The sequence below is a fragment of the Galeopterus variegatus genome, unplaced genomic scaffold, assembly GCF_000696425.1.
Source record: "Galeopterus variegatus unplaced genomic scaffold, G_variegatus-3.0.2 Scaffold4618, whole genome shotgun sequence".
Classification (NCBI taxonomy): domain Eukaryota; kingdom Metazoa; phylum Chordata; class Mammalia; order Dermoptera; family Cynocephalidae; genus Galeopterus; species Galeopterus variegatus.
Genome location: NW_007730729.1, coordinates 148,483 through 171,992, shown reverse-complemented (window position 1 = coordinate 171,992; position 23,510 = coordinate 148,483). Strand labels below are relative to the sequence as shown.

The window sequence follows — 23,510 nt, the reverse complement described above, 5'->3', positions numbered from 1 at the left end:
GCAGTGCGCCACCGGGCCGGCCCCAATAATTTTTAAACATTTATACAATAAAGTATACCAGTGAAATATAACCTTAAGTCAGATGGAATTTTTCTTGTTGTTCTGGAATTATTTATAAGCCCCAAACTGATGACAAAGCATGCTAAGTACCCTATGGTCTAAGAACAAGTGGCCATTAGCAGTTGGGGCCAACTACCTCCCCTCACCGCTTACTGAGAATCACCAGACCAGTACTGAATTTACCACCCACTTCCTCTTCACCCTCTTCCCAAGGACAAGGACTGAGACATGAAAGGGATCATGGGTCTTCTGCAGAGAGAGGTTATTCTCTCCCTCCCCTGTGTGAAAGGGAAGAAATGCTTCCCTCTCCCCTGAATTTAAGGGAAGGAGGGAATCCAAGGCAATCACCCATAAAGATTAGGATTGCCTAAAAGAAAAGGAGCTTGACATCTTGTTTCCAACTGAGTGTCTACTCTGGCAGGCTTGCTGACCTGCTCCTGGCAGTTAAGTCAGGGAGGAAAAAGCCAACTCAGAGATAAGAGAGGAGCAGCCATTGGGTCAATCTGTACTACCATTATTTGACAACAGATAGGAATTTCCACTGGGTTTGGTGGAAGGCAGTAATACAAATTAGTGGGAAAGAAGAGTCTATTCAATGAATGGGTCTAGGACAAAGGGTTGTGATAATAGAAAAGTTTAAAATTAGATCCATGCCACAAGTCAGAGCCAGATCTCTACATCGGAAACTGTGCTTAATTTTTTCCTAAAAATTAAGATGAGGCAGAATGTATTTGTAGTTAAGAATCTCTGAACTTGAATACAGGCTTTTATTTACTGGCTGAGTGAACTTAAGGTACTCAAACTCTCTTAAGCTTCCATTTCCTCATCTATGTAATGGAGGTAGTAAGATTCAGCCCATAAATTCTTGTGCAGATTAAATAATCAAATGCATGTACTAGCATAGTTCCTGCTTTAAAAGGTTAACTACTCTTACTATTATTTAATAAGGTTTGGAGATTAAGATATTTCTAACCACACTTCCTTGCATAATACCTCTAAAATATTTATATAATGTTATTTGAAACCATGCTTAGAAAAAGTCTGTGTAAACTTACATTTACTGCCAGAAGGGAAAATTATAGGAAAATAGAATATTTTAAAAATTCATATAGAGTTCAGGTTCCCTAGAAACATCCTGAACAAAGCTACTTATATTAAATTCCCTCATTGAAGGGAAAATAAGAAGACATACTCATCAATATTTTATCTTTGATCTGCAGTGAAAATTATGGTTGCAGGCTTAAAATTTTCCCCTTCAAAATCTGATGTGTGTTAAGATTGCCAAATATCCCACAAAAAATTTCTCCTTAATATCTACAGCTTAAATATACTCATTCACCAATACACCAAGCTTAAGCCTCTCTATAAGCAAGATGACACTTGATGTTGGACTGAAGTCAGTTTCTCTACACGTGACACTACCTGTTTAATAGTCGATCACTTTGCTTGTGTTGAAAAGATAATTCACGTGAATTCCAAAATGATCTGCAGCTCAGAGAAGGGGGCAAAGATTAGCCATTTCCTACTATTAGGAAGCTTGTCTGGTGAATCCAAAGCAATATTGTGTAACAGTTGACGAAGACTCTCTCTCCTTGAGGTCTCTTTTCTCCTATTGCAATAGTTCCAGAATAAAATCTGTTTTTACCACTAGTGTCCAGCTCTGGTTTTCTTTAACACAGTTAAGAATGTGAGCTGCAAGGACAAATCATCTGGATTTGAGTTGTGACTCCATCATTTACAAGCTGTGGAAACTTGGAGCCTTAATCTGTATAATGGAAATGTTAGAATGTAGCATGTAAGAGAGAGAGTACATGTAAATTACATGTGCTCAATTAATGTAACTATTATTCTCTCATTATCATCTATGCTTCCATAAAGCAAATCTTGATTAATCTATCTTACTAATGCCGTAGGCAAGGACCATGAAACTCATGTAACAAGTAGAAGTACCATTTTAAATACTATCTTTAAATTTCCAACTGATTCTTTAATCAAAGCTGGTACCATAAAGTTAAACTGACCAATAACAGATTGATATTTTTTTCCTCTTGGTCAAATTGCTAACTAACACAATAGAACTCTACAGATAACTTCCACATTCCACAAACCTCCAGGGATTATCCAGAATTCTTTTTATGAACCTGTGAGTCACTCTTGACATTGTGGCTCTGTAGAGCAGACTATGGATTTTCTCTGTGTAGGGTATGGGAGCCTAGAGAGAGGTTCTAAAACTGGAATTGAGTGGTAGCCAGGTAAAGACCCTAGGTGGTAGCTACCTCAAGCATTTCTTTTTGCAAATAAGCCCAAGCTCATTTTCAACCCTCCATTAAGACTGGGAGAAGGAATAAGATATGGGTAGTTGCATATCTGGTGGGTGGTTGGATATCTTCCTTTCCAAAAGGAGTCAAGGCTTTTCTTTCACTTGCTTATTTTTTATTGATTCAAATTCAATTAACAATTGATAAGAACTCTATAAGGTATTTTTACTTTCATTCTCTCAAATTTTACAGTCATTGGTAGGTTCTATACTATGAATTTTAGCAATCTAAAAAGTGTGAGTGAAGATAATGAAACTGATTTGGACACATATAAAGAACTCAGAAAGAGAGTAAAATTTTAGAGATAGAAAAGACCTTGGAAGTCATACTACTCATTGTGGGACTCCCTGACAGACTACCACTACACAGCTTCTGTATAAATACATCTGTGATTCAGAGTCTGCTACTTTTTTCAGACAGCTGGTGTAATCCATGTTTGGACAACTTGAGCTGTTAGAAAACTTCTCTGTATTCTAACCACTGGTCAAAGTTCTGCTCTTTGGGGCAACAGAGAATAAATTTACTTCTCCTACTTCATCGACTTTCAAATATCCCCTCTTCTGGGTTCCCCTGGGTTTTATTTATTTATTTATTTATTTATCTTTCATGTTATTTCTATTTATTTCTATTTCATATAGAGGCATGCCTATACCACATAGCATTTTGCAGTGTTGTGTGGTGTTTGCCTACTTTTTTGCTTTCCTTTCCTTTCTCCTTACCTCAACACTGCCTTCCTACTTCAGTGGAGAGATCCTTGAAGTCATGGACTGTACCTTTGTATCCTTTTAACCTAAGACCATGCATAATAGGGGTTGTCCTGAATGTGCCAGGAAGCTCATTGTGAATGGAGTTCAATGTGAATGTTTCATTTTGCCCCCTTTAAAGAAAAATTGCCATGTGCTTCTAGTAAAACCAAACCTGCAAAAATAGCCTTCAGGGATTGGACCAGAGACCAATACATGGGCCAAAGATGTTCCAACACTATCCGAGCCAAAGGTATTCCCAAGCCAAATTCAGCTGTTAAAGCACAGCTGCCATAAGAGACACCAGAGAGAATAAGATACAACCTACAGCCCAGCTTCTGTAGATCTTACAACAAATTCCTATTTCTTAATATACCTTAAGCATATCTGTGTGCTTTTAACTTGACGTAACCAAACCAACACAAATACTTAATAACATATTGTTAAAATTAGCAGAATTTAATCTTAGTCATCCTTCTGAGTCTTTAACATTCTTGAGAAAAATCATCTGCAGTTTTTAAGATAATTCTTCACACACATAAAAAATTACCTCAGCATGCTATTAATAATTAATTTTAATTTTCTAAGTACTGCTATTGATCAAAGCATTTCTGAAACTCTTCCTCTGTTGACCCTTGAGGCATATTTGAATCTCTGTCTTTGAATAAATTGGTTTAGAGAGGATACCCTCATTTGGAAGTAAACCTTATAAGGTGATGGCCCTACTAGTGATGGCCAAGTGTTTTTTGAAAGTGAATGACCATTTTTGAAAAAATGTAAAGTCATGGTACTGAGTCTTGTTAATATGAATTCAGTAACTATTTGCTGAGTTCAGTAACTAGAAAATAATGAATCATTTTTTGTGTGTGTCTTATAAACCAATTATAAAAGTAATTCTTTAATGATATCCTAAAAATGTTCTGAGTTATGATAGCACATTAGAATTTGTGTATCTCAAGAGTTACCACTTTGAAGGAAAAATCCCCAGTTAGCCGACTAAGTGCTGGAATTTTTTGAAGATAGGTCTTATCTATTGTAATCACACTGCATGAGACAAAATCCATAACAACTAAATAACTGTTGTGATCACTTATTGCTATAGACTGAATAGTTTTGTCTACCCCACATTTATGTGTTGAAATCTAACCCCCAATGTAATGGTATTAGGAGGTGATTAGGTCATGAGGGTAGAGCCCTCATAAACGTGATTAGTCCTTTTACAAAAAAGACCTCAGAGAGCTTTTTATTGCCTCTTTCCCACCATGTGAAGACACAATGAGAAGACAGCTGTCTATGAACCAGGAAGCAGGCCCCACTAGACACTAAATCTGGCAGTGCCTTGATTCCAGCCTCCAGAATTATGTGAAATAAACATTTGTTGTTACGGCCACCCAGTCTATGGTATTTATGTTATAGCAGCTACCTTAGTAGCTTACAGTTCTGGAGACTGGGAAGTCCAATATCTAGGTGCTGCCATCTGGTGAGGGCCTTCATGCTGCATCTTCTCATGGTAGAAGGTGGAAAAAGAAGGGCAGCAAGACAGAGAGAAAATGGGGGCTGGAACTTACCCTTTTATTAGGAGCCCACTCCTTTAATAACTAACCTACTCCCACAATAGCAGCATTAATTCATTCATGAGGGCAGAGCCTTCATGATCTAATCACCGCTTAAAGGTCCCACCTCTTAATGCTGTTAAAATGGCAATTAAACTTCAGCATGAGTTTTGGAGGGGAATGCAAACTATAGCAGCAGCCAAATGGAGTAAGACTCTCATGGAGTTAATAATAAAGAGATTTTATCTAAATATAATCAAGGTATTTATATGAAGTTTAATTGATGTGTCTGTATAGCTCATCGAAACTTTTTTCTGAGTTTCTTTTTTCTACTGTCACTATTTGGGAGCCACAGCAGATCCCATCACAGGAAAAGGAATTCTTCTTTTTAGAAAACATAAAATGTGCAGAATTCTGGAGTCTGTAGACATTTAGCAAGGATCATCTCATACAAAAGCATAACAACTTTCAGCCAATAAGAAGGTTGAATTTGACAGTAAAGTTAGAAATGTCTACACTTCTTCTAAATCACTCAAAAGCAAAAAGGAGAATAAGAGACAAAAACACAAACTCCTTCTATATGAAAGTTAGAGGCATCATTAACCCTTTTTTAGAAAGGTTATATGAGAAGATCAAATGACAGTGTGTAGGAAAATGACAAGGGAAGATATTCATGGCTGGAAACTTCCCTTACCTGTTTGGTTCAAAGCGTACACAAGCTTGGAATGCAGGATTGAAGGAGAAAACATAAAGAAAAGCCATATTTTCCAGTAGTACTCTGTCAGTGAAGTGGGAGGGAGAGTCTGCCTTGTGAATAGCCCTGCAGTGCTATTCATTCACAAGGAAAAATGAAAAATAAATGAACTCACATACACAATCCTGTGCTTAAAAATTCCTATTAGCCTGGAATGTGGCTCTAGCATCCTCAAACCAAGAAGAACGTTACTTCATTTCAAAACTGAAGGATAATCAATAAGCAATATACACAGGATCTATATTAAGATAGTACCAAAAAAAAAGGATAAAACAAATATCAAATAAAGCATACTCATCAGAAAAACGTTTTTTAAAAAACAGATAAAAACATTGGATACCATTATTTAAAGATAATGCCATTTTTAAAAAATTTGAAGCAATCACGTCTTTGAAATAAAAGTACAAAGAGGTCAAGGGAAATATGGTGAGCCAAAAGAAGGAAATGATATATAAGCTGGCAAACCTCAAGAAAAGGAAGGAAAAAATTATCACAGAAATGAAGAGTAAATTAGAAACAGCACAAATGAGGATAGACAGGAATAAAATACAGCATGAGAAAAAAGGAGCCAAATGTAGAAATAAACAAAAATTCAAAAAAGAGAAAAAAGTGGTAGCTATAGAAGATAGCTAAAGAAAATTCAGCAGGCAATTTTAAGATAAACTTCAAGGAAATTATTCAGAAATAAAGGAAGACCGACTGAAAGACCATGGTGTGTACTAGGAAAAATCCATCTTATATCCACCTACAGAACAATCAATAGCAAGTTACTGGATTTAAGAAATCTGGGGCCGGCCCGGTGGTGCACTGGAGAGTGCGCCGCTTGGGAGCGCGGTGGCACTCTGACGAGGGTTCGGATCCCATGTGGAGACCGTTCCCGCTCACTGGCTGAGTGTGGTGCAGGCGCGACACCGAGGGTTGCGATCCCATTACCGGTCAGTAAAAAAGACAAAAAGGAAAAAAAAAAAAAAAGAAAATCTGATACATTCAAAACCAAACCTCAGGTCAACTATACGAGGCAAACTATTAGGCTGGCCTCAAACTCTTCCAAATCAACATTCCATTCTAGGAGTCGGTGAAGCAATGTCTACAAATACATATTTTTTTTTTAAAAAGTATCACCTAGTCGATATAAATATGTAAAAAACAGAAGCTAGTTTAGAACATAAAATAACTCAGTAACATAGTACCTATAAGCTCTTCTTGAAGAAACTATGAGATGATGAACTTAAGCTGAAAAAGAGATTAATGGAAAATTATGGCAAAAAGACTGATTCTGAGTATTGATTCTGTATAACTGTAGGACTGCAACTAAAGCAAACTTGTGCTATAATCCTGACAAGGTAGTGAAAGGGATCAGAATAAGTCACTCATCAAAATATGCTGCTTTCACATAAGGATTATTCTGAGCCGAAGGCAAGGAAGAAGTAGCAAACACAGAAAGAGCTCTCTGCTCTCTTCTCTCTTCCTAAAAGCGGGACATATTCCCTTTGTGGAGGTCTTGCCTCTCCTCTCTCCCATTCCAGGAGAAGGAAAAGAAATCATTATCCCTGGGAACAGAAAGTTGGCACCAAGATGTGTCTGTACAAACAAACCTTACTCAAATAACCCTCATCTTCCGTTAGTTTCTCCCATCTATTTATTATCCCTAGGAACCCACGCTCCTTTCCTTTGTCTTGTCACTTCTTCACAAATTTATTGCACTTTGTTAAGACAATATATAAATTCCAATCATCCCATCTGAGTTACTCATCATTAAGTTCTCTCACACGGATGTGCATTACCTGTGTAAATAAACTATTTCTCCTGTTAATCTGTCTTTTGTCAGTTTAGTTCACAGGCCCCAGTACTGAACTAAGAGAGTAAAGGATTTTTCCCTCTCCCCTACAGTTCTAATGATTTACCCAGCAAGAACTGGGAGGGAAAGGGGGAAAATGGTGAAAGATAAAATAAGCATGTTGATTTTTTCATAGTTCAGATATGGTGTGTCAAAGTTGAAACATAAAATAAGAAGTTGAAACATAAATCAATTAACAAAGAAGTAAGTATGTTTAAAAGCGTAAAGATAAGCACCAAGACAAATAACATAATCTACTTCAGCAGAGCCTGCCAATTCCCTTTCCCAGTTTTTTAGCTTAGCACATAACCACTTGAAATTAGGACTTTATTTGCCAGCCTCCATTGCAGATAGTCAGTTTGTACAACTTTACAGAAGTTCCTTTTAGGAACGACCTTTCTTCCCTATCATTTCTAACTGTATTTTGGAATGCAGACATAACAGCCAGAGCTCCAGCAGCTTTCTTGAACCGTGAGATAATGTTAAACTGAAAGCCATTCATAACATAGTAATATGATAGAAAAGGCCTGGGTCTCTGACATTGTTAGGTACCATACCAGGAGCTCCTGACTTCTCGAACATGAAGTAGAAATACATTTCTATATTCTTTTAGCCACTTTCTTTTAACCACTCAGTGACTGGTATTTGATGGTTTTGTGTAAGTTGTGTAAATTAATCCTAGTAAATATGAACAGTATAAAGACTAAAATGACACTGAGTACACAAAAGAAGACCTGAACAAATGGAAAATTATCATGTTATTGAAAAGAAAAACAGAACATCATAAAGATACCAATTTTCCTTAAGTTAACATGATCACAATAAAAATACCGAAAGGATATTTTGTACACTTAATCCTTGATCTTAGCCAAAAGGCTAGAAGTGATCAAAAAGGATATTTTGTAAACTAGACAAGCTGATTCTAAAATTCAAATAGAAAATGAAAGAAGAAAGAACAGCTAGTAAAATTCTGTAAAATAAGAGACCTGTAGTAAGGACGTGCATGTGTGCGTGTGTGTGTGCGTGCATGTGCGTGTGTGTGCGTGTGTGTGTGTGCATTTTGTTTCTTTGATTTTGTTTTAAACTACAATAATTAAAATAATATTGTTCTATAGCATGAATAGACAGATCAATGGAACAGAAGGAAATCCATGAACTAAATCTAAATAGATATAGGAATTTAATAATGATAAAGGTGGTATTTCTTTTTTTTTTTTTCCTTTTTTTGTCTTTTTTCATGACCGGTAACGGGATCGCAACCCTCAGTGTCGCGCCCATACCGCGCTCAACCAGTGAGCGGACCGGTCTCTATATGGGATCCAAACCCTCGGCAGGAGCGCCACCGCGCTCCCAAGCGCTGCACTCTACCGAGTGCGCCACCGGGCCGGCCCTAAAGGTGGTATTTCTAATAAATAGAAAAGATAAATTATTTAACATACCTAGCTGTGTAATCTGGAAAAAAAAGTTTGGATCCCCATCCCACATATTGCACTAAAATATATTCTTTATAGATCAAATGCTCTCATATAAAAAGTGAAAGTACTAAAGAAATATGGATAAAAAAAATTATTGAGTAATCTCATATGGGGGAAGATATTTCCAAATAGTACACAAAACCTGAATCCATAAAAGATTTGTAAAGTTGACTACACAAAAATAAAAAAGCTCTGGATGGGAAAAAACACCCATTAAGTATTAAAAAGACACACAACAAACTGTGAAAAAAAATTCTCAACTCATATTACAGACAAAGGCTGATGTTCTTAAAATATAAAGAATTCTTCCTAACTGATAACAAAAAGCCCATAAAGAAAAGCAACTATATATTGAGTCATAAATATACAGAATATTGAACATAAAAGGTCAATTTTATTATGATAAAGAAACGCAAAGTAAAACCATTTTCACTTATCTGGTTAAGATAAAAACCTTTGGTGACACACTGTTGGTAAACTATGGAGAAAATGGGAACTCATACACTTACTGTAAGAACATAAATTGATACAAGTTCCATAGAAATCATTTTGATAACAGCTAAAAGATTTAAATGCACATATACTTATATTTGCATGTTTGAAGTATCAGGTATACAAGGTTACTTACTGCCATATTTGCTTGTAATAGCTAAATATTGGCAAAATCCTCTATTTCCATCAATAGAATATTGATTAAAGTCCAACTATATAGTGGAATATAATGTAACCACTAAAAGTAAGACTGACAATCAGTGTGCCAAACAATTTTGCAGAATTTCCTGCCTCCAAGAAAACTGTATGAAGAGGACTACACCCAATAATTGATATCACCAATACATTATAAATTCCTTGACCTTACACACACCAAAAATCTAAGGATCTGATGATCATAACTATCAGCCAGTTGAAAAATAAAGGACTTTAACCTCTTCTGAGTTGGAGAATAGTGTTTAAATGTGATGTCCAATATCAAAATGCAAAAGATATTTTAAAGTAATACTGATGAAACAGTATAGCCTAACAATCCATTTGGAAAATAGATCACCTGAAAGAAAAACCTGGAGAAATGTATCAGGTTTCCATACTGTGACAGCATTATTTATTCTAATATGCCATATCTCCCACTGCTTTCTCCAGTTCAAGGTATACGTAAGTGCTCTTTGGAAATTGTAGCAACACTGCTTTCAATACTTCTTAAGGAACTCTTCTAAAGTCCCCACCAATTAACATATCATTTTCTCATTTTTTCTCTTCTGTACTATCTTGATAGTATATCTGAAGAATATAATTCTACTCACTATGCACATCCACACCCCACCACAAAGACATATATGGGATCACATACAGATAAAGAAGTATGTCTGATGAATGCTTACCTGATAACGTGTTGGCTGATTGAGAATGCTGTTAAAACTGTGTGATTCAAAAACTCTTGAGTTAGATTGAGTGAAGAGGTTTAACTAGGAAAAAATACAATTAACCTAGTAAATTAGAATACATTCATTTGGAATAAAAAATATAATCCACTTTATTCTCCTTGATAACATTTCTGGAGTCAACATTCCTGAGGACCATTTTTGTGGAAGCTGAGTTTTATAAGTGACTTAATATATTTCCAAAGGTAGAAATTAATGTGAGCAACATACTCACATTTAACAAAATGTTGGCAAGAGGTCCTGTAATAGAACTGTTTAATTGAAAACATATTTTAAGAAGTTGGCTCATGCCAAACATAATTTTTCCTGGGAACCTTGTATACTTCATCAGAATGTGCTTATGGCATTTATTTAGAAAGCAAAGTTCCATACAGGCAGTTCAGCCTGCTCCTGAACCTAAGTTCCTCTCCTAGACTTGAACAGAAACATGTTACAGGTTCAGATGGTACCAGGTGGTACTTTGTAGCTCTAAAATATTAGTCAAAATAATACATCTCTCTGAGCATCTTGGCCTTGTACTAAGCCAGGTTCACAACTTTGGAGAGCATTTGGCTAAAGAATTTTGGTTTTCTTTTCTTTTCTCTCTTTTTAAGGCTTAGCTTTCGAGTGGGCAGCAACAGAAAGCAAGAGGAGCACACAGGTACTGTCTCCTCTTCCTGCACATGGGCAAGCGGCCACCCACCAAGTGTGATTCAAAGGCAGGGCCCCCACCACCTGACTGCCCACCATTATAACTGAAGAAGGTGTGGGGTGCTAGGGAAAAAGGAAGTGGCACTGACAAACAAGCACTCTCCTAACTCCATTCTCTTATAATTGTGCCAGAAGAAAACAAAGTAAATTCTCCTGTTTGCCACTGGAGGTCAGTACCTGACTATTGACTAAGATTAGCTGAATTGGTTAGCAGGAAAGATTTCTCTTTTTTTATTATTATTATTTTTTTGGTGGCTGGCCGGTACAGGAATCGACCCCTGGACCTTGGTGTTATCAGCACCACACTCTAACCAACTGAGCTAACCGGCCAGCCAGCAGGAAAAATTCTTGAAGCTCTTTCCTCTCTTCTAAAAAAGAAAAACAGAAAAATATAATTTCTCCAGATTTTACTAAATTCTATATATGGAGGGTAACCATGAATATGAACAAGATTAAAGAGATTTAAACAGCCCTATGTACAATATTAAAAACAGAATCAAAATGGCAGTTTTAAACCAGATATGGAAGGACTGGGAAGCCAAGGAGCATGCCTCATGAGAGATCAGTGCTCGACTTTCCCCTATTTCCAGCATCCTCTCTGAGAAAAAGCTATTCTTTCCTATCAATGGTGATCAATACAGGCAGGAGAGGACACCCTATATGAAACAGTCTAAATGGACACCCTAAGTGGAATGCTCCCTAACATTCCTGCCAGCAAACTGCATTTTCTTTAGAGGGGTCTACAAAGCCACAAGCCACTTGAAAGTGCTCTTCTCAACCTGATTTTAGTATCTCTCTATCTACTTTATGACAATACCAGGAATAAAGTCAGTGAAACCTGTTGCCTACAGAAAGAAAACTTCAAGGTGTGTTCTGTGAAATATGAGAACTATTAGCTCCCACACTTGAGAGACTTTCTTTTTAATAATAAAGCCTCAGTTAATAAATCCCCAGAAGAACAAAGCTCCTTCAAAACAAAGTCAATTCAGCAATAGAAGGAGCTGCCCAGGATGACAGAGACTGGCCCCTTTATGAGACCAGCTACCCCACAGCTGCAGGTACAGCTGATGGGGAAGAGGAGGAGCAGTCATAAGAGGCAGCCAGGTGCAGTAGAGCCAGGCATCTGATACTAGAAAACTTGAATTCCTCTCCTACTCCACACTGGCTAGCTCATTCAAGTTTGCATAAATGAGTTATCAGAATAGCTTCAGTGGTCTTATCTATAAAATGGGAATAATGATAATACCTACCTCAGAGCGTTGCATGAGGTTCAAATGTACAGCAAAGCACTTTGTAAACTGTGAATGAGGAAGGGCACTGATATTTGTTGAGGCTAGAATTTTGTACATTTCATATAATCCTAACAATAACCCTACAAAGATTTTTCTCTTTCATATGAGACAATTAAGGCTCAGAGTGGAGAAGTTATTCTCCATGTTACTTTCTCATAAGTCTTAAGTGCCAGAATTCAAATCCAGGACTAAGCCCGAGGCTCTCTTCCATGCATTACACTGCTTCTCACTGTATACATACATGGGATATCACAGCCAACCACTGCTTTGTAACCTAATAACCTTAAAAGCCCACCTCCAGGTCAAACAAACAAAAAAATTTCAAAGGCCACTTTCTTAAAGAATAAAATTCTAAGGTATTGCAAATGTTGGAAACTCACATCTATCTTAAAAAGCAAGAAATTAAATTGCACTAATCCTGTCTTTTTCCCAGCTTCAATTGAGAAAAGAATCTACCTCTGCTCAAGACGGCCTATACTTTACGGAAATAACATTGACATCTTGTGGGTTTCTAGGGTAGTATAGCTACAGACCATTTTCACAATTGTAGGCAAAAATTATATTTTAACCCCACACACTTGCTCCCATCTTCCTTGTTCCCTATTATTTAAGGTTTGCCCATATCCTCTGTCTTCTATACCAATTCCACCTCTGAAATTAAGTTCGTGATAATAAGGTGACATCGTGAAACTTATCTTCTCTGTTAGCATTAAAGTATGACTCAACTGAGACAGCTCAATGGAAAACCATTCTTGCTTATTTGTAAAAGGGGTATTTATGGTTATTTGAAGCCTGTATCTATTCTACAATACTTAAGGAAAAAAGATTACTTAGCCCAATAAAGTGTTTCTACAAAAAAAGAACAATATGGTGGTGTTAATTTAAGGTTAAAACTATTTAATTTCAGAATAACAGTTGAGAAGCATGAAACACACAAAAGGTGTTTTCTAACAATAATGTTTCTGTTTTTTATTAATGAGTTAAAATATTTTATTTGCTTTTGATCTGGTAGTTTACTTGAGGTTCTGATCAAAAGCAGGGCATAGACTAAGTGACTTCTTGAAACATTATGAAGATACTAAGCATTAGTCTATGGAAGACTATGGGATGGACAGTTACTTTCAACATCTTCTAAGTTCACACATAAAAATCACTGAACAAACATCAAAAGACAAGGAGAAAAAGACATTCATTTTAAAGTCTTGGTGAGTTTTCGATACCTACCCTGGACTTTGAGTTACCCATTCCCATTTCTATATCCTTCTGAAGCCTTCTTCTTCTGCATTTGGAAAAGTTAATGATCCACATGATGAAATAAACAAATGATTTTGGACTAGGAACTAGACTGAAGGGTGGAGGTAATGTTTTTCCATCATCAAAATAAGATAACCAAAGTTTTGAACGAGCAAACTTCCATTCTACATCACTGTCATCCTGTGTCACAAAAAGAGAAAAGAAATAACTAATTTTAAAAACTAAATATTTTAGTAACTGATGCCTAGGTTCTTACATAATTAGATTATGTTTACATAATTTAGATTATGTTTTTGAAATAGATAAGGGACTTAAACCCATTTATCTGCATAGTATCTCTAGAGGCCTACATAATATTCTGATTATCACTTTTATGACACTCATTTTTAAATTTTTCTCTTCCATATACTTCTGTCTGTACCTATTAAAATTTCACCAGAATTTCCTGTCCCCCATTCAAAACAAAGCAAAAAGACAAGAAAAATTCAGGGTGAAGGAAGGATGAAAAGATTAGTTCCTCCCTCGATCCCCAACCCCTTGTCAATTCTGCATGTTCAACAATAATTCCCCATTCTCTACCCACCCTCTCTCCTCACCTAGACCCATCCATGCCAGGTTGTAGACACAGCGTATGATACTCCAAGGGCAAAGGAAAAAAATGGTACTCAGATGAATTGCTTTTTGGAGTTTATGTGTCTGCCACATGTCCTCAAATGTCACGTAAGTCCCTTAGTAGCCTAGACCTGTCTTACATTTCCTTCTGTCTTCAGTGCTGCCCCTGGTGATGGTCATATCCATTCCAACTAATAAATGAAGGGAAGGTTCCATACATGGAGGAGGCTGGCTCACTCTGCACATAGCCTAGACAGCTGGTACCACACCTCAGGAGGTGTTCAATGTACCAGAGTTTTGATTTTTGAAGACCCTAACTTCTGCTTCGAGAACACTAAATTAGAGTTCTTAAAACACACATAGAGAGTTCAAGGGAGTTAACAAATAGAGCACTAAAAAGATACTGGAGGATAGAAGAAAACATATATACGAATGATGAAGAAAGGTACCAAAGCAAGCCCAATCCAAAACCAAAAGTAAAGTGATCTCTAGACTACGAAAAATTCTGAATGGATAAGGAACATCATCAATGTTTGCCAGGCATCTAATATTCTACCAAGAAGAATGGTTGGCTAGCTAACCTAGGCAAGAATAATTTCCCTATGGCCAATACTTCTATCCCCTACTCACAAAACTTCTGAAATATACCCTGAGAGAAGGCAGAGTCGTAGTAAACTCATGGGGATCCCTGCTGTGCTCCTAGAAAACACTGGAAGGTGTGTGACTACATATCGAGGTGGAAAACAAGGAAAAGGCCCAGACTTTCTGTGCTTGGAGAAAAGCCTCTTTGTTCCAAGAGTTGGAGCTCCACCACAGGACACAGAAGCAGACATAGCAAGCTGTCAGAATGAGAAGGCAAAGACAGACACCATGGACAGAAAACAGATTTACCTCAATTTCTTGATATGAGCTATTAATCATAGCAATTAGCATGTTGAGTAAAACGACCACCATAGTTACATTGTATATTCCATAAAGAACGTATCCAATATTTTCGATGAATTTGTGATCATATTTGAGCACAACAGAAGTCACTTCAGACAATCCAAATATTGACCAAAATAAAGTCTTGAAGCTCTCTTCTACACTGTTGAAAAAATAAGGTGCACAGTAAGTAAATTAACACTTTCCAGTGTTAAAAAGCCAAAAGTAAAAACAACTAGGGTCTGTACAGATGTAAAATGCCATCATCAAATGCCATCATAATAAACTCCAAGAGTGGAATTATTTTGTTATGATATTTAATAGAAATTATTCTCCCAGGTTTTCAGGAACTGGTGATTAAATGGTACCGATGCGTAGGTTTTCTGAAGTTGTCATCAAGTGAAAATTCTCTGAACTCAGCAGGAAAAAGCTGTGGTCATGTCATAATACCCTTTCCTTACTCCTAGAAGGATGGAAGTTTGGGGTTTGACTTTATAGGTGGTTTAGAAATTTAAATCAGGCGTTCTGGAGTAGGTTGGGATTAAAATTACATACCCACTTCAGAAAAAAAGTATGTACTAACATGTTCTTTGCAGCATCACTTGCGGCCATTAGGGAAAAATGAGACATCTATCTTCATGTATTTATATAAAATGATACTTGAGATATACATGAAAAAGTAAGATGCAGCAAGTGTGAAATACTCTATCATTTGAATAAAAAAGAGGGGTATGGAAGTACTTATTTTCTTCTTTATGCAAAAAATATCTCTGAAAGTATCTTGCCTCTGGGAACTAGGAAGAATAAAAAAGACTGGGGACCAAGGGTGGGAAGGGGGACAGGCTTTTCACCGCAGACTCCTTTCTATTTGCATTTTTGTATGAGAATATATTACCTACCTACAAATAACACTCAGCTGAAAACGAAGAGAATAAAAGAATAAAAAATTCCTGTTCTTTTCCCTTCATTTATATAACCTACTTCCTGATCTTCCGTCACGACAATTAGCACTTAGTCCCCACCAGACCAACTGCCTACTTTTGTCCCTTAAATGACCGTTGGCAACACATATTTGGCTGGTTTTGTCATATAACCAAGTTGTAATCACTGATCTGTGAATTGAATAAGTAATTTACATTAAACAGTTACACATGTAAAATTCCATTATAAAGAAGGGTTCAAAAATAAGTCCTTTTTCCAGAGAAAGATTTATGGAAACAGTACTTTTTTTTATTTGTTGTAAAAAATTCTAAATAACAATGAATTCTATAGATTTTTAGGTTTAAGTACTAACTTATTTATTCATTCAACAAATATTGATGGAGCACCTAATATGTTCTATAAATTTTGCTACACCCTGGGGACAGAGGGTTGAATAGCAAGGTTTTTATTCCTATAGAGTTACTCTATTATAAAACATTTGATTCTGTGATGTTATTGTGTAAATGCTGATAAGAGACTACGAAAAACTGTAACCTCTTTATTCATACCATTAATTTATCCATATCACAAAATTCTCCCGCTCCTTATTCTTGCTCCTTTGCAAACCTTCACACCTCTAACTTCTCTTCAAATCTATATGGAGTGTATGTGTGGGGAGAGAGACAGTAAAGAACGAAAGGATGCTGGCAGTTCTGGGCTCCTACTGTGGGCAAGAGGCTTAATATAACTCACCTTACATAATCTTCACAATGACTTTAAGCTTTGTTGTGCTTATTTTAAAAATAAGGAAACTGACACTGAGAAATGTTCAGTAACTTAACTAAAGACCACAGCTAGAAAATAGCAGGGATTGCATTCAAATCCACGTCTGCCTGATTTTCCATCCTTTGTCTTTTCTACTACTTCACATTGCCATGTCCCCAAACAAAACAATGAGGAAAATGTGATGTATAAAATGAGTTATCATAAAGGTAAAAGGAGGAAGGGGGCAAAGGTAGCACTGTATGCAGGATCTCTGTACTTTTCCCATTGGGTTGAAACAGATTTTTTTCTTCATTATAAGAAAGTGAATTTCTTTCATCTCTATGGCCTACCCTACAACAGCTATTTAAAAAATCATTTCAGAACAATTTAGATGTCTGCAAGGGCTTGATAGTCTATTTTAGTCCACGGTGAATTTACTGAATGAGTAGTTTGTTTCCAGCTGTGGCATTATAGGGAACAATAAGGACTACAATAAAGAGGGGAGGCCCCACCTCTATGACAACCAAACGCCAATGGGTGAGAACCGATCTCACAATTTGGGTGTCTCCACGTTGAGTGCTATGGTTTGAATGTCCCCCGAAGCTCATGTTGGAACATAATCCCTAATGTGGTATTTGAAAGATGGGACCTTTAAGAGGCAACTGAATCATGAGGACTAGGCCCTCATAAATTAATGTGTTAATGAGTTGTCAGGAAGTAGACTGGGGGCTTTATAAAGAGAGCAAGTGAGCACATTAGAGTGCTCTTGCTCGGCCTCTTGCCATGTGATTCCCTGAGTTGCCGCGGGACTCCACCAAGAAAAAGGCCCTCGCAAGTTGCACCCCCTGGACCTTGGACTTTCTAGTCTCCCAAACTGTAAGAAATAAAACTCTTTTCTTTATACGTTACCCAGTTTCAGGTATTCTGTTATCAGTAACAGAAAACTGACTAATACACTGAGGGACCTTAAAGGGACAATGACTAAGGAAGCTCAATCAAGGAAGACTTCATGGAGGAGGTAAGTCTCCAGTGCAGAAACCTTTGGACCAAAGGAAGGAAGGAAGGAAGTAGTATTACCATTATAGCAGATTGTAAAACATTTAGCTATAATTTCCTCTTACTCAGCTCCCTATACTGATTAATTAGTACATTAAAATAAAAGCTAATGCTTCTCTTTTGGAAGAGTAGTACTGGCTACAAAATGATGAAACTAAATTTAATGTTATTCATAATGTAAGAGATATCCAGTATTAGAAATTTGTTATCTATCCCATTCTCTTAAAATAGCCAGTTTTGTCTAGAATTTTTCCAAATTCTGGTGCATTCTATGGTCAAATGCTCATCACAGCAATATAGTAACATACAAGCACTAACTTTTTAATGTACTTTTTCTGTTTTTTAAAGCATCTTTGTTACAATCACTGAAATTTTTCTTTGCTCATCTAGACTTCTTAGAATTTCTCTTCGTTAGACCTTTTTAATAAGATGTTTTACTTACGTGGTAAAAGCAGCATTTACTTTAGCCCCAAGATAGTAAGAATAAAGTATGAACATGCCAATCATAAAGGCAAGAAACACCATGATAAAGAGGACCATGAACTTGAATATGTCCTTCACAGTCCTTCCAAGAGAGATCTGTAAGGGGCCAAAGCTCTCATTTGCAGGGAGGATATACGCGATCCGAGAGAAGCTGAGCACAACAGCTATGGCATAAAGGCCTTCAGATATGATCTGAGGGTCAGAAGGGAGCCATTTATCTCTAGCTAGAAAAAAGAAAGAAAGAAATTAAAGACGGGGCTTTCTATTCATTCCCAGCTATGCAAAGTAAATACCTTAAATAGGATCTATCTTGCAGGTAGGTGGTTATCTCAGTTGAAACTACTCTAGATTTAATTAATTGTCGAGGCACTCTTTTTCATGTTAAACCAGAAACATCAATTCTACATTACTTTCAATGGAGGAAACACTATTATAAAGAAACTAAACTGACTTCACATTGAGCAGAAACAGAATAAAATACGAAAGATGAAGAAAGGTTAAAATACTTCATTAGAAACAGACCATACTCAGGATGACAAAACCAACTGACTTGACTGACTTGTGTGCTCAGTTATTAGATTTATTGACCAGTTATTTTGTCATCCTACAGACACAGCTGAAATGAAATTTCTTCTCTATGTTTTGTGGGGAAATTAATTCATCTAACAGTTTATGCAAGTAAAATGTCATATTGCAAGGAGTGAGAATGTCACTCAATCACAGTGGTGCTGATGATGTGATATCTGAGCAATATGACTTATTCCTAGAAAAAAGTAAAATGCCACTGAAGTGTAAAAATTGTGAATACAGATTCTGAGTGAGAACCCTTAACCTTTTCAAGGTCACTTGTTACGTTTACTGCAGACCCATTACCCTAGCAGGTCAGTAAAACACCATGTGGTTACTTTGGGCAAACTGGGTCACTCTAAAAAGAATGGATGCATTGTAGACATTTGCAACAACAAAAAATGAACATTTACTGAATGTTTAAAACGTGTCAGACACTGCTTTTAATGACCCTATTGACTCAATGACCCTATGGACTCAATAACCAAGACTTAGAAAGGTTAAAAACTTATCAAAGACATGAGTAGGAAGTAGGGAAGCCTGAATTCACAAATTCCCCACTAGACAACAGTCATTCAATATGCATGAATATATTTAAATTAAATAGGTTATGGAAATACTTGAGATAAATATCACACAAATCCAAACTAAGTTAATTCTAGTTTTTTGGGGGTTTTTTTGTGTGTGTGTTGTTGGCCAGTAATAGGGATCAAACCCTGGACCTTGGTATTATCAACATCATGCTTTAACCAACTAAGCTAACTGGCCAGCCCATAAGTTAATTCTTTGATTACAAATGGTGATCATTTGCTCATTTGAAAGGGTCTCCTTGGTATATAAAAATCTTTGCTTGCTGACAGTAAGTGATAATGTGTTTGAATTTCACAATGTGTGAAATTTACATCTTATATTTTGGAGCAGGAACCCAACCTTCTTCAGTAATGTTAACATGCTGCTTGTACTCACAATGTAAGCCCTAACCATACTTATGAAAGAGTTACTCTTCACAACCAGAACACATTTGAACTCTGTGCCTGAGTTTCCTCACCTGTAAAATAAGGGTTAGGCGATAATTTCTGAAGTCTTTTCCAGATTTAAGATTTTACACTATATGAAAGTTTGCTAATTGAGGCACCTCCATTTGGCTTCAAAGGAAAGGAGGCTAACATTACTTAACATTGGTTTGAGCCAGGAAAGGAAAGAATCAGTACATCAGCTGTGATCTCCCTGCTCTTCATGATATGGAGAAGTTTGGCATGAACCCCATTCTAAGCCATGTGAAAAGCACAACCTCCTCCCCAATATTTCTGCCAGTTCTCTAGAGCTTACATTCTCATGGTCACTTTAGTGTCTACTTCCACCTCTGCTGAACTTTTGTTCACTTTGCCTGCAGAGCAGCTTAACACATTTTATTGTCTTATCTCCTCCAACCCATGCTCTCAGGAACTCACCTTCCAAAGTAAGCAGTTTATCAAGCTATTTTTCCTCCTGATTCAGATGGTATCCTGACCCAAGAGTAATTATGCTGTTAGTTATAATGGTAATTTTCTCACACCTGGCAACATTTTCTTCTTATAGATATGAAAACTGAGGCACAGAGAAGCAAATTAACCTGAACAAGGTCATACAGCAAGGGAGAGTCTTGATATGAACCCAGTTTTGTAAAGCTCCAAAGCTCACACTCTCTCCACTGTCCATAAACATTCAACACACCTCTCATACTAAACATCAGAGGACCCTGCAGCTCACAACTTACCATAAGTGAAATACTGTATCTCTGGTGGGAGTGTAACTTCACTGAGGTCGCTCTCTTGGACATAACTGTCCACATACTGTTGTGCTTTTGTCGCCTGAAGGAAAGCTAGGAATCTGGCTGTGAAAGCAGCAATGAAGATAGAGAGCATCCCGAAATCGAGCACATTCCACAACTGCAAAATGTATTCTCTGGGTCCTTCCAGCCAGAGCTCCTTACACTCAGACCACATCATTCCTGTCACAACAGATATGGAGGCTACAGATTAGATTTTACAGCTTAGATTGAGAAGCCATTATTTTGTCCATCATCAGGCCACCTCTATAAAATGCCCCATATGTAAAGCACCATACTACAAATCACAAAGCACCTACTGGCTGTACAGACACCAGGGCAGAGTTAAATGGAGGAAGACACTTCCACTAAGGGAATGAGAATTCCCACCAAGTTAGAATTTGGAGCAACACATTCTACATGCAGCACCAGAATTTTCACTACAGGGGGTGTGTGTGTGGCACAGGCAGGGAGGAGGGAAGAAAATTGCAAGGAAGGCTCTTCAAGTCAGATAATTTTGACCCATGAGACTTTTGAAGAGGGGAAAATGCATCCTTATAAAATCACAATGATTAATTATGAAACTATAGTGATTACTGGAGAAATAAGTCCCTATATGAGAAACTTACTGTAGACTTAAACAAGAAGAACAGTTTCCCAATCATCCAGGAAACTTACATCATCTCCCTACTCTCTCTCCTCATTTCCACTTCATGCTGGAAAGATGAGGAACATCATTTGAAAAAGATGGAACCCCTAAACAGGAGGTACTAGGACATTATGAAGAAACTGGAAGCAGAAAATGCCATTCTGGGATAAGACAAAATATTCCAATTTAACTAATTGCCTTATGTAAAGAGAAAATATTGTAGAATTTTTAAAAGAAATGTAATAGTCCAAAATAAAATAATTACTTGACGCAGGTTGAGGCCACAGGAGTGAATGAGGGGAGAACTAACCCATTAATTCAGGAAATGAGAAGATACCAAGAAAGACACTGGATGAAATAGAATATACAAAATCGACTGGGTTAGTAATCAATATGGGTTCCAATCTCCACTTATTAGGACAGAACAATGTAAATTTCTTTTCTCACATTACTTAAAATTTTTACTTTAACACAGCTATTCAGAATGGATTATTGTGAGAGGAAGTAACAATCTGAAAATGAAAACTATTAAGTCTCTGAAACTAAAGCTATATAAAAATTCTTTAGTCATCAGTTAATAGCTCCTCATGTTATTACACAAATATTTCAATTAAATAACTGACCATCACAGTGAATCATATTTAAGAACTTACATTTTGTTCAATAATTGAAGTTAGATTTCTGAAACATGGTATGTTTGTAACAGGGCTCATATTCCTCATAAAAAAAATTTATTTAGTTTTAAGGGATACCTTTTAGCATTACCTGGATACCAAATTATTCAATTATTTTGCTAGTTAGCTTATCTTACAATGATGAGACTGTCACCATACAAGGTATAATAATATATTTTAATAGAAAATCACAATCATTTATATGATTATTTTCTGGTAGAAATTAGGGTACTTAGGGCCGGCCCGGTAGCGCACTGGAGAGTGCGCCACTTGGGAGCGCGGCGGCGCTCCCACCGAGGGTTCGGATCCCATGTGGAGACCGGTTCCCGCTCACTGGCTGAGCGCGGTGCGGGCGCGACACCAAGGGTTGCGATCCCATTGCCGGTCAGTAAAAAAAAGACAAAAAGGAAAAAAAGAAATTAGGGTACTTAAAATGAAAGGCTTACCAAGAACCCAGACCATAATTAGCATTTCAGTCCATGTGAACTGGGTGGTTTTTACCCTGAAGATCTGCTTGGGATAGTCAATCACAGTGATATTTGGCAGCGTGGTGATGCCTTCGAACCTGTCTGAGGCATTGAACACGAGCAGGCCCAGGAAGATGATGAAAGAAGCCGCATGAGCCACAAACTTCATAAAAGGGCTTCGCAGAATTTTCCCCAGCTGTAATAAGACAAATGAAAAAAAGAGAAAAATTTTGCTTTAGAAAATCTGGCTTCCACTTATGACAATTACTATACAGGGTAAAACAAACAAACAAAAAAGATGAAATGAGAATACTTTTGAAATTCTACTTTTGTTTCTAAAGAGCTATACACTGTGAAAACTACTCTTTTTAGGGGGATGCTTCCTCCAAACACAATTTAATGAGTTTGCAAAATTCACTGTTTCTAAGTGTCCAATTTATCTTAGGATACAGTACATTCACAGATGCACTTCCGAAATCGCAGAACATATACTGGTTCTTGCTCTTACTTTGACATAAAAGACTATGAGAAGTCAAGGATTTTAAGGTCTAGAAAGAGAAAGTTCAAATTTGTACTATGTAATTTTTATTGCTTTGTAATTGAAATGTTATGATGAGTTTATAGACTAATATAGACAATTAAAAACCCTTTGAAGATTAAAAAAAATTATTCCTACAAAGTAAATTTTAGTTCTCATTCCTAAATATTCCCAAATCAATTTATACCTTGTATAATATAAAAAAGGGAGAAAAATATTAGAGTTAAGATAAATATTTTATCTGTTGATACCTTAACAAGAAGAGGGAGACACAATAATTACAATCTCTAAGTAGGTTAACTTATCTCTGAGTTTGGAAAATCATGTAAATAGTACAAAAGCACTTCTAAAGTTCAGTTTATAATTATTTTAAGGTGACTCCGTAAAAATCCCTCGTGATATGTCCTTAAAAGTTCCCTGTTCTAGCAGAAATGAAAAACAATTCCTCCTGTCCCAAAGGATTCCACAGCCCAAGAATTAGGTACATTTGGTAGATTTATCAAATAAGTCTCCATTCTCCATACTCAGACCCTGCTTTTTAACCCAGTCTGTGACCTGAAAAAGTACCGAGGTTCACTTTTAAGACTGTAACTTCAAACAAATGTTTTTGTATGTCCAGAATCTTAATTTGATAT

At 36.7% G+C, this 23,510-nt stretch overlaps 1 protein-coding gene and 1 non-coding gene across 5 annotated transcripts in view; both read right to left on the bottom strand.

Annotated features, from left to right (window-relative positions):
• TRPC3 (transient receptor potential cation channel, subfamily C, member 3) overlaps positions 1-23,510 on the bottom strand; it is a 67,803-nt gene that overhangs the window by 7,646 nt on the left and 36,647 nt on the right. For 3 of the 4 annotated variants that reach the window (XM_008587997.1, XM_008587998.1, XM_008588000.1), the window contains 6 exons: positions 22,317-22,533; positions 20,497-20,730; positions 18,133-18,397; positions 14,916-15,111; positions 13,383-13,592; positions 10,117-10,200 (listed from right to left, as the gene is read on the bottom strand). In XM_008587997.1, the coding sequence (XP_008586219.1) occupies positions 10,117-10,200; positions 13,383-13,592; positions 14,916-15,111; positions 18,133-18,397; positions 20,497-20,730; positions 22,317-22,533 (1,206 nt within the window). The remainder of the gene's footprint in view (positions 1-10,116; positions 10,201-13,382; positions 13,593-14,915; positions 15,112-18,132; positions 18,398-20,496; positions 20,731-22,316; positions 22,534-23,510) is intronic. The other variant, XM_008587999.1, reaches the window with a different exon arrangement.
• TRNAI-GAU lies at positions 11,123-11,196 on the bottom strand. Its single transcript has one exon. It is a non-coding gene; the product is annotated as a tRNA-Ile (tRNA).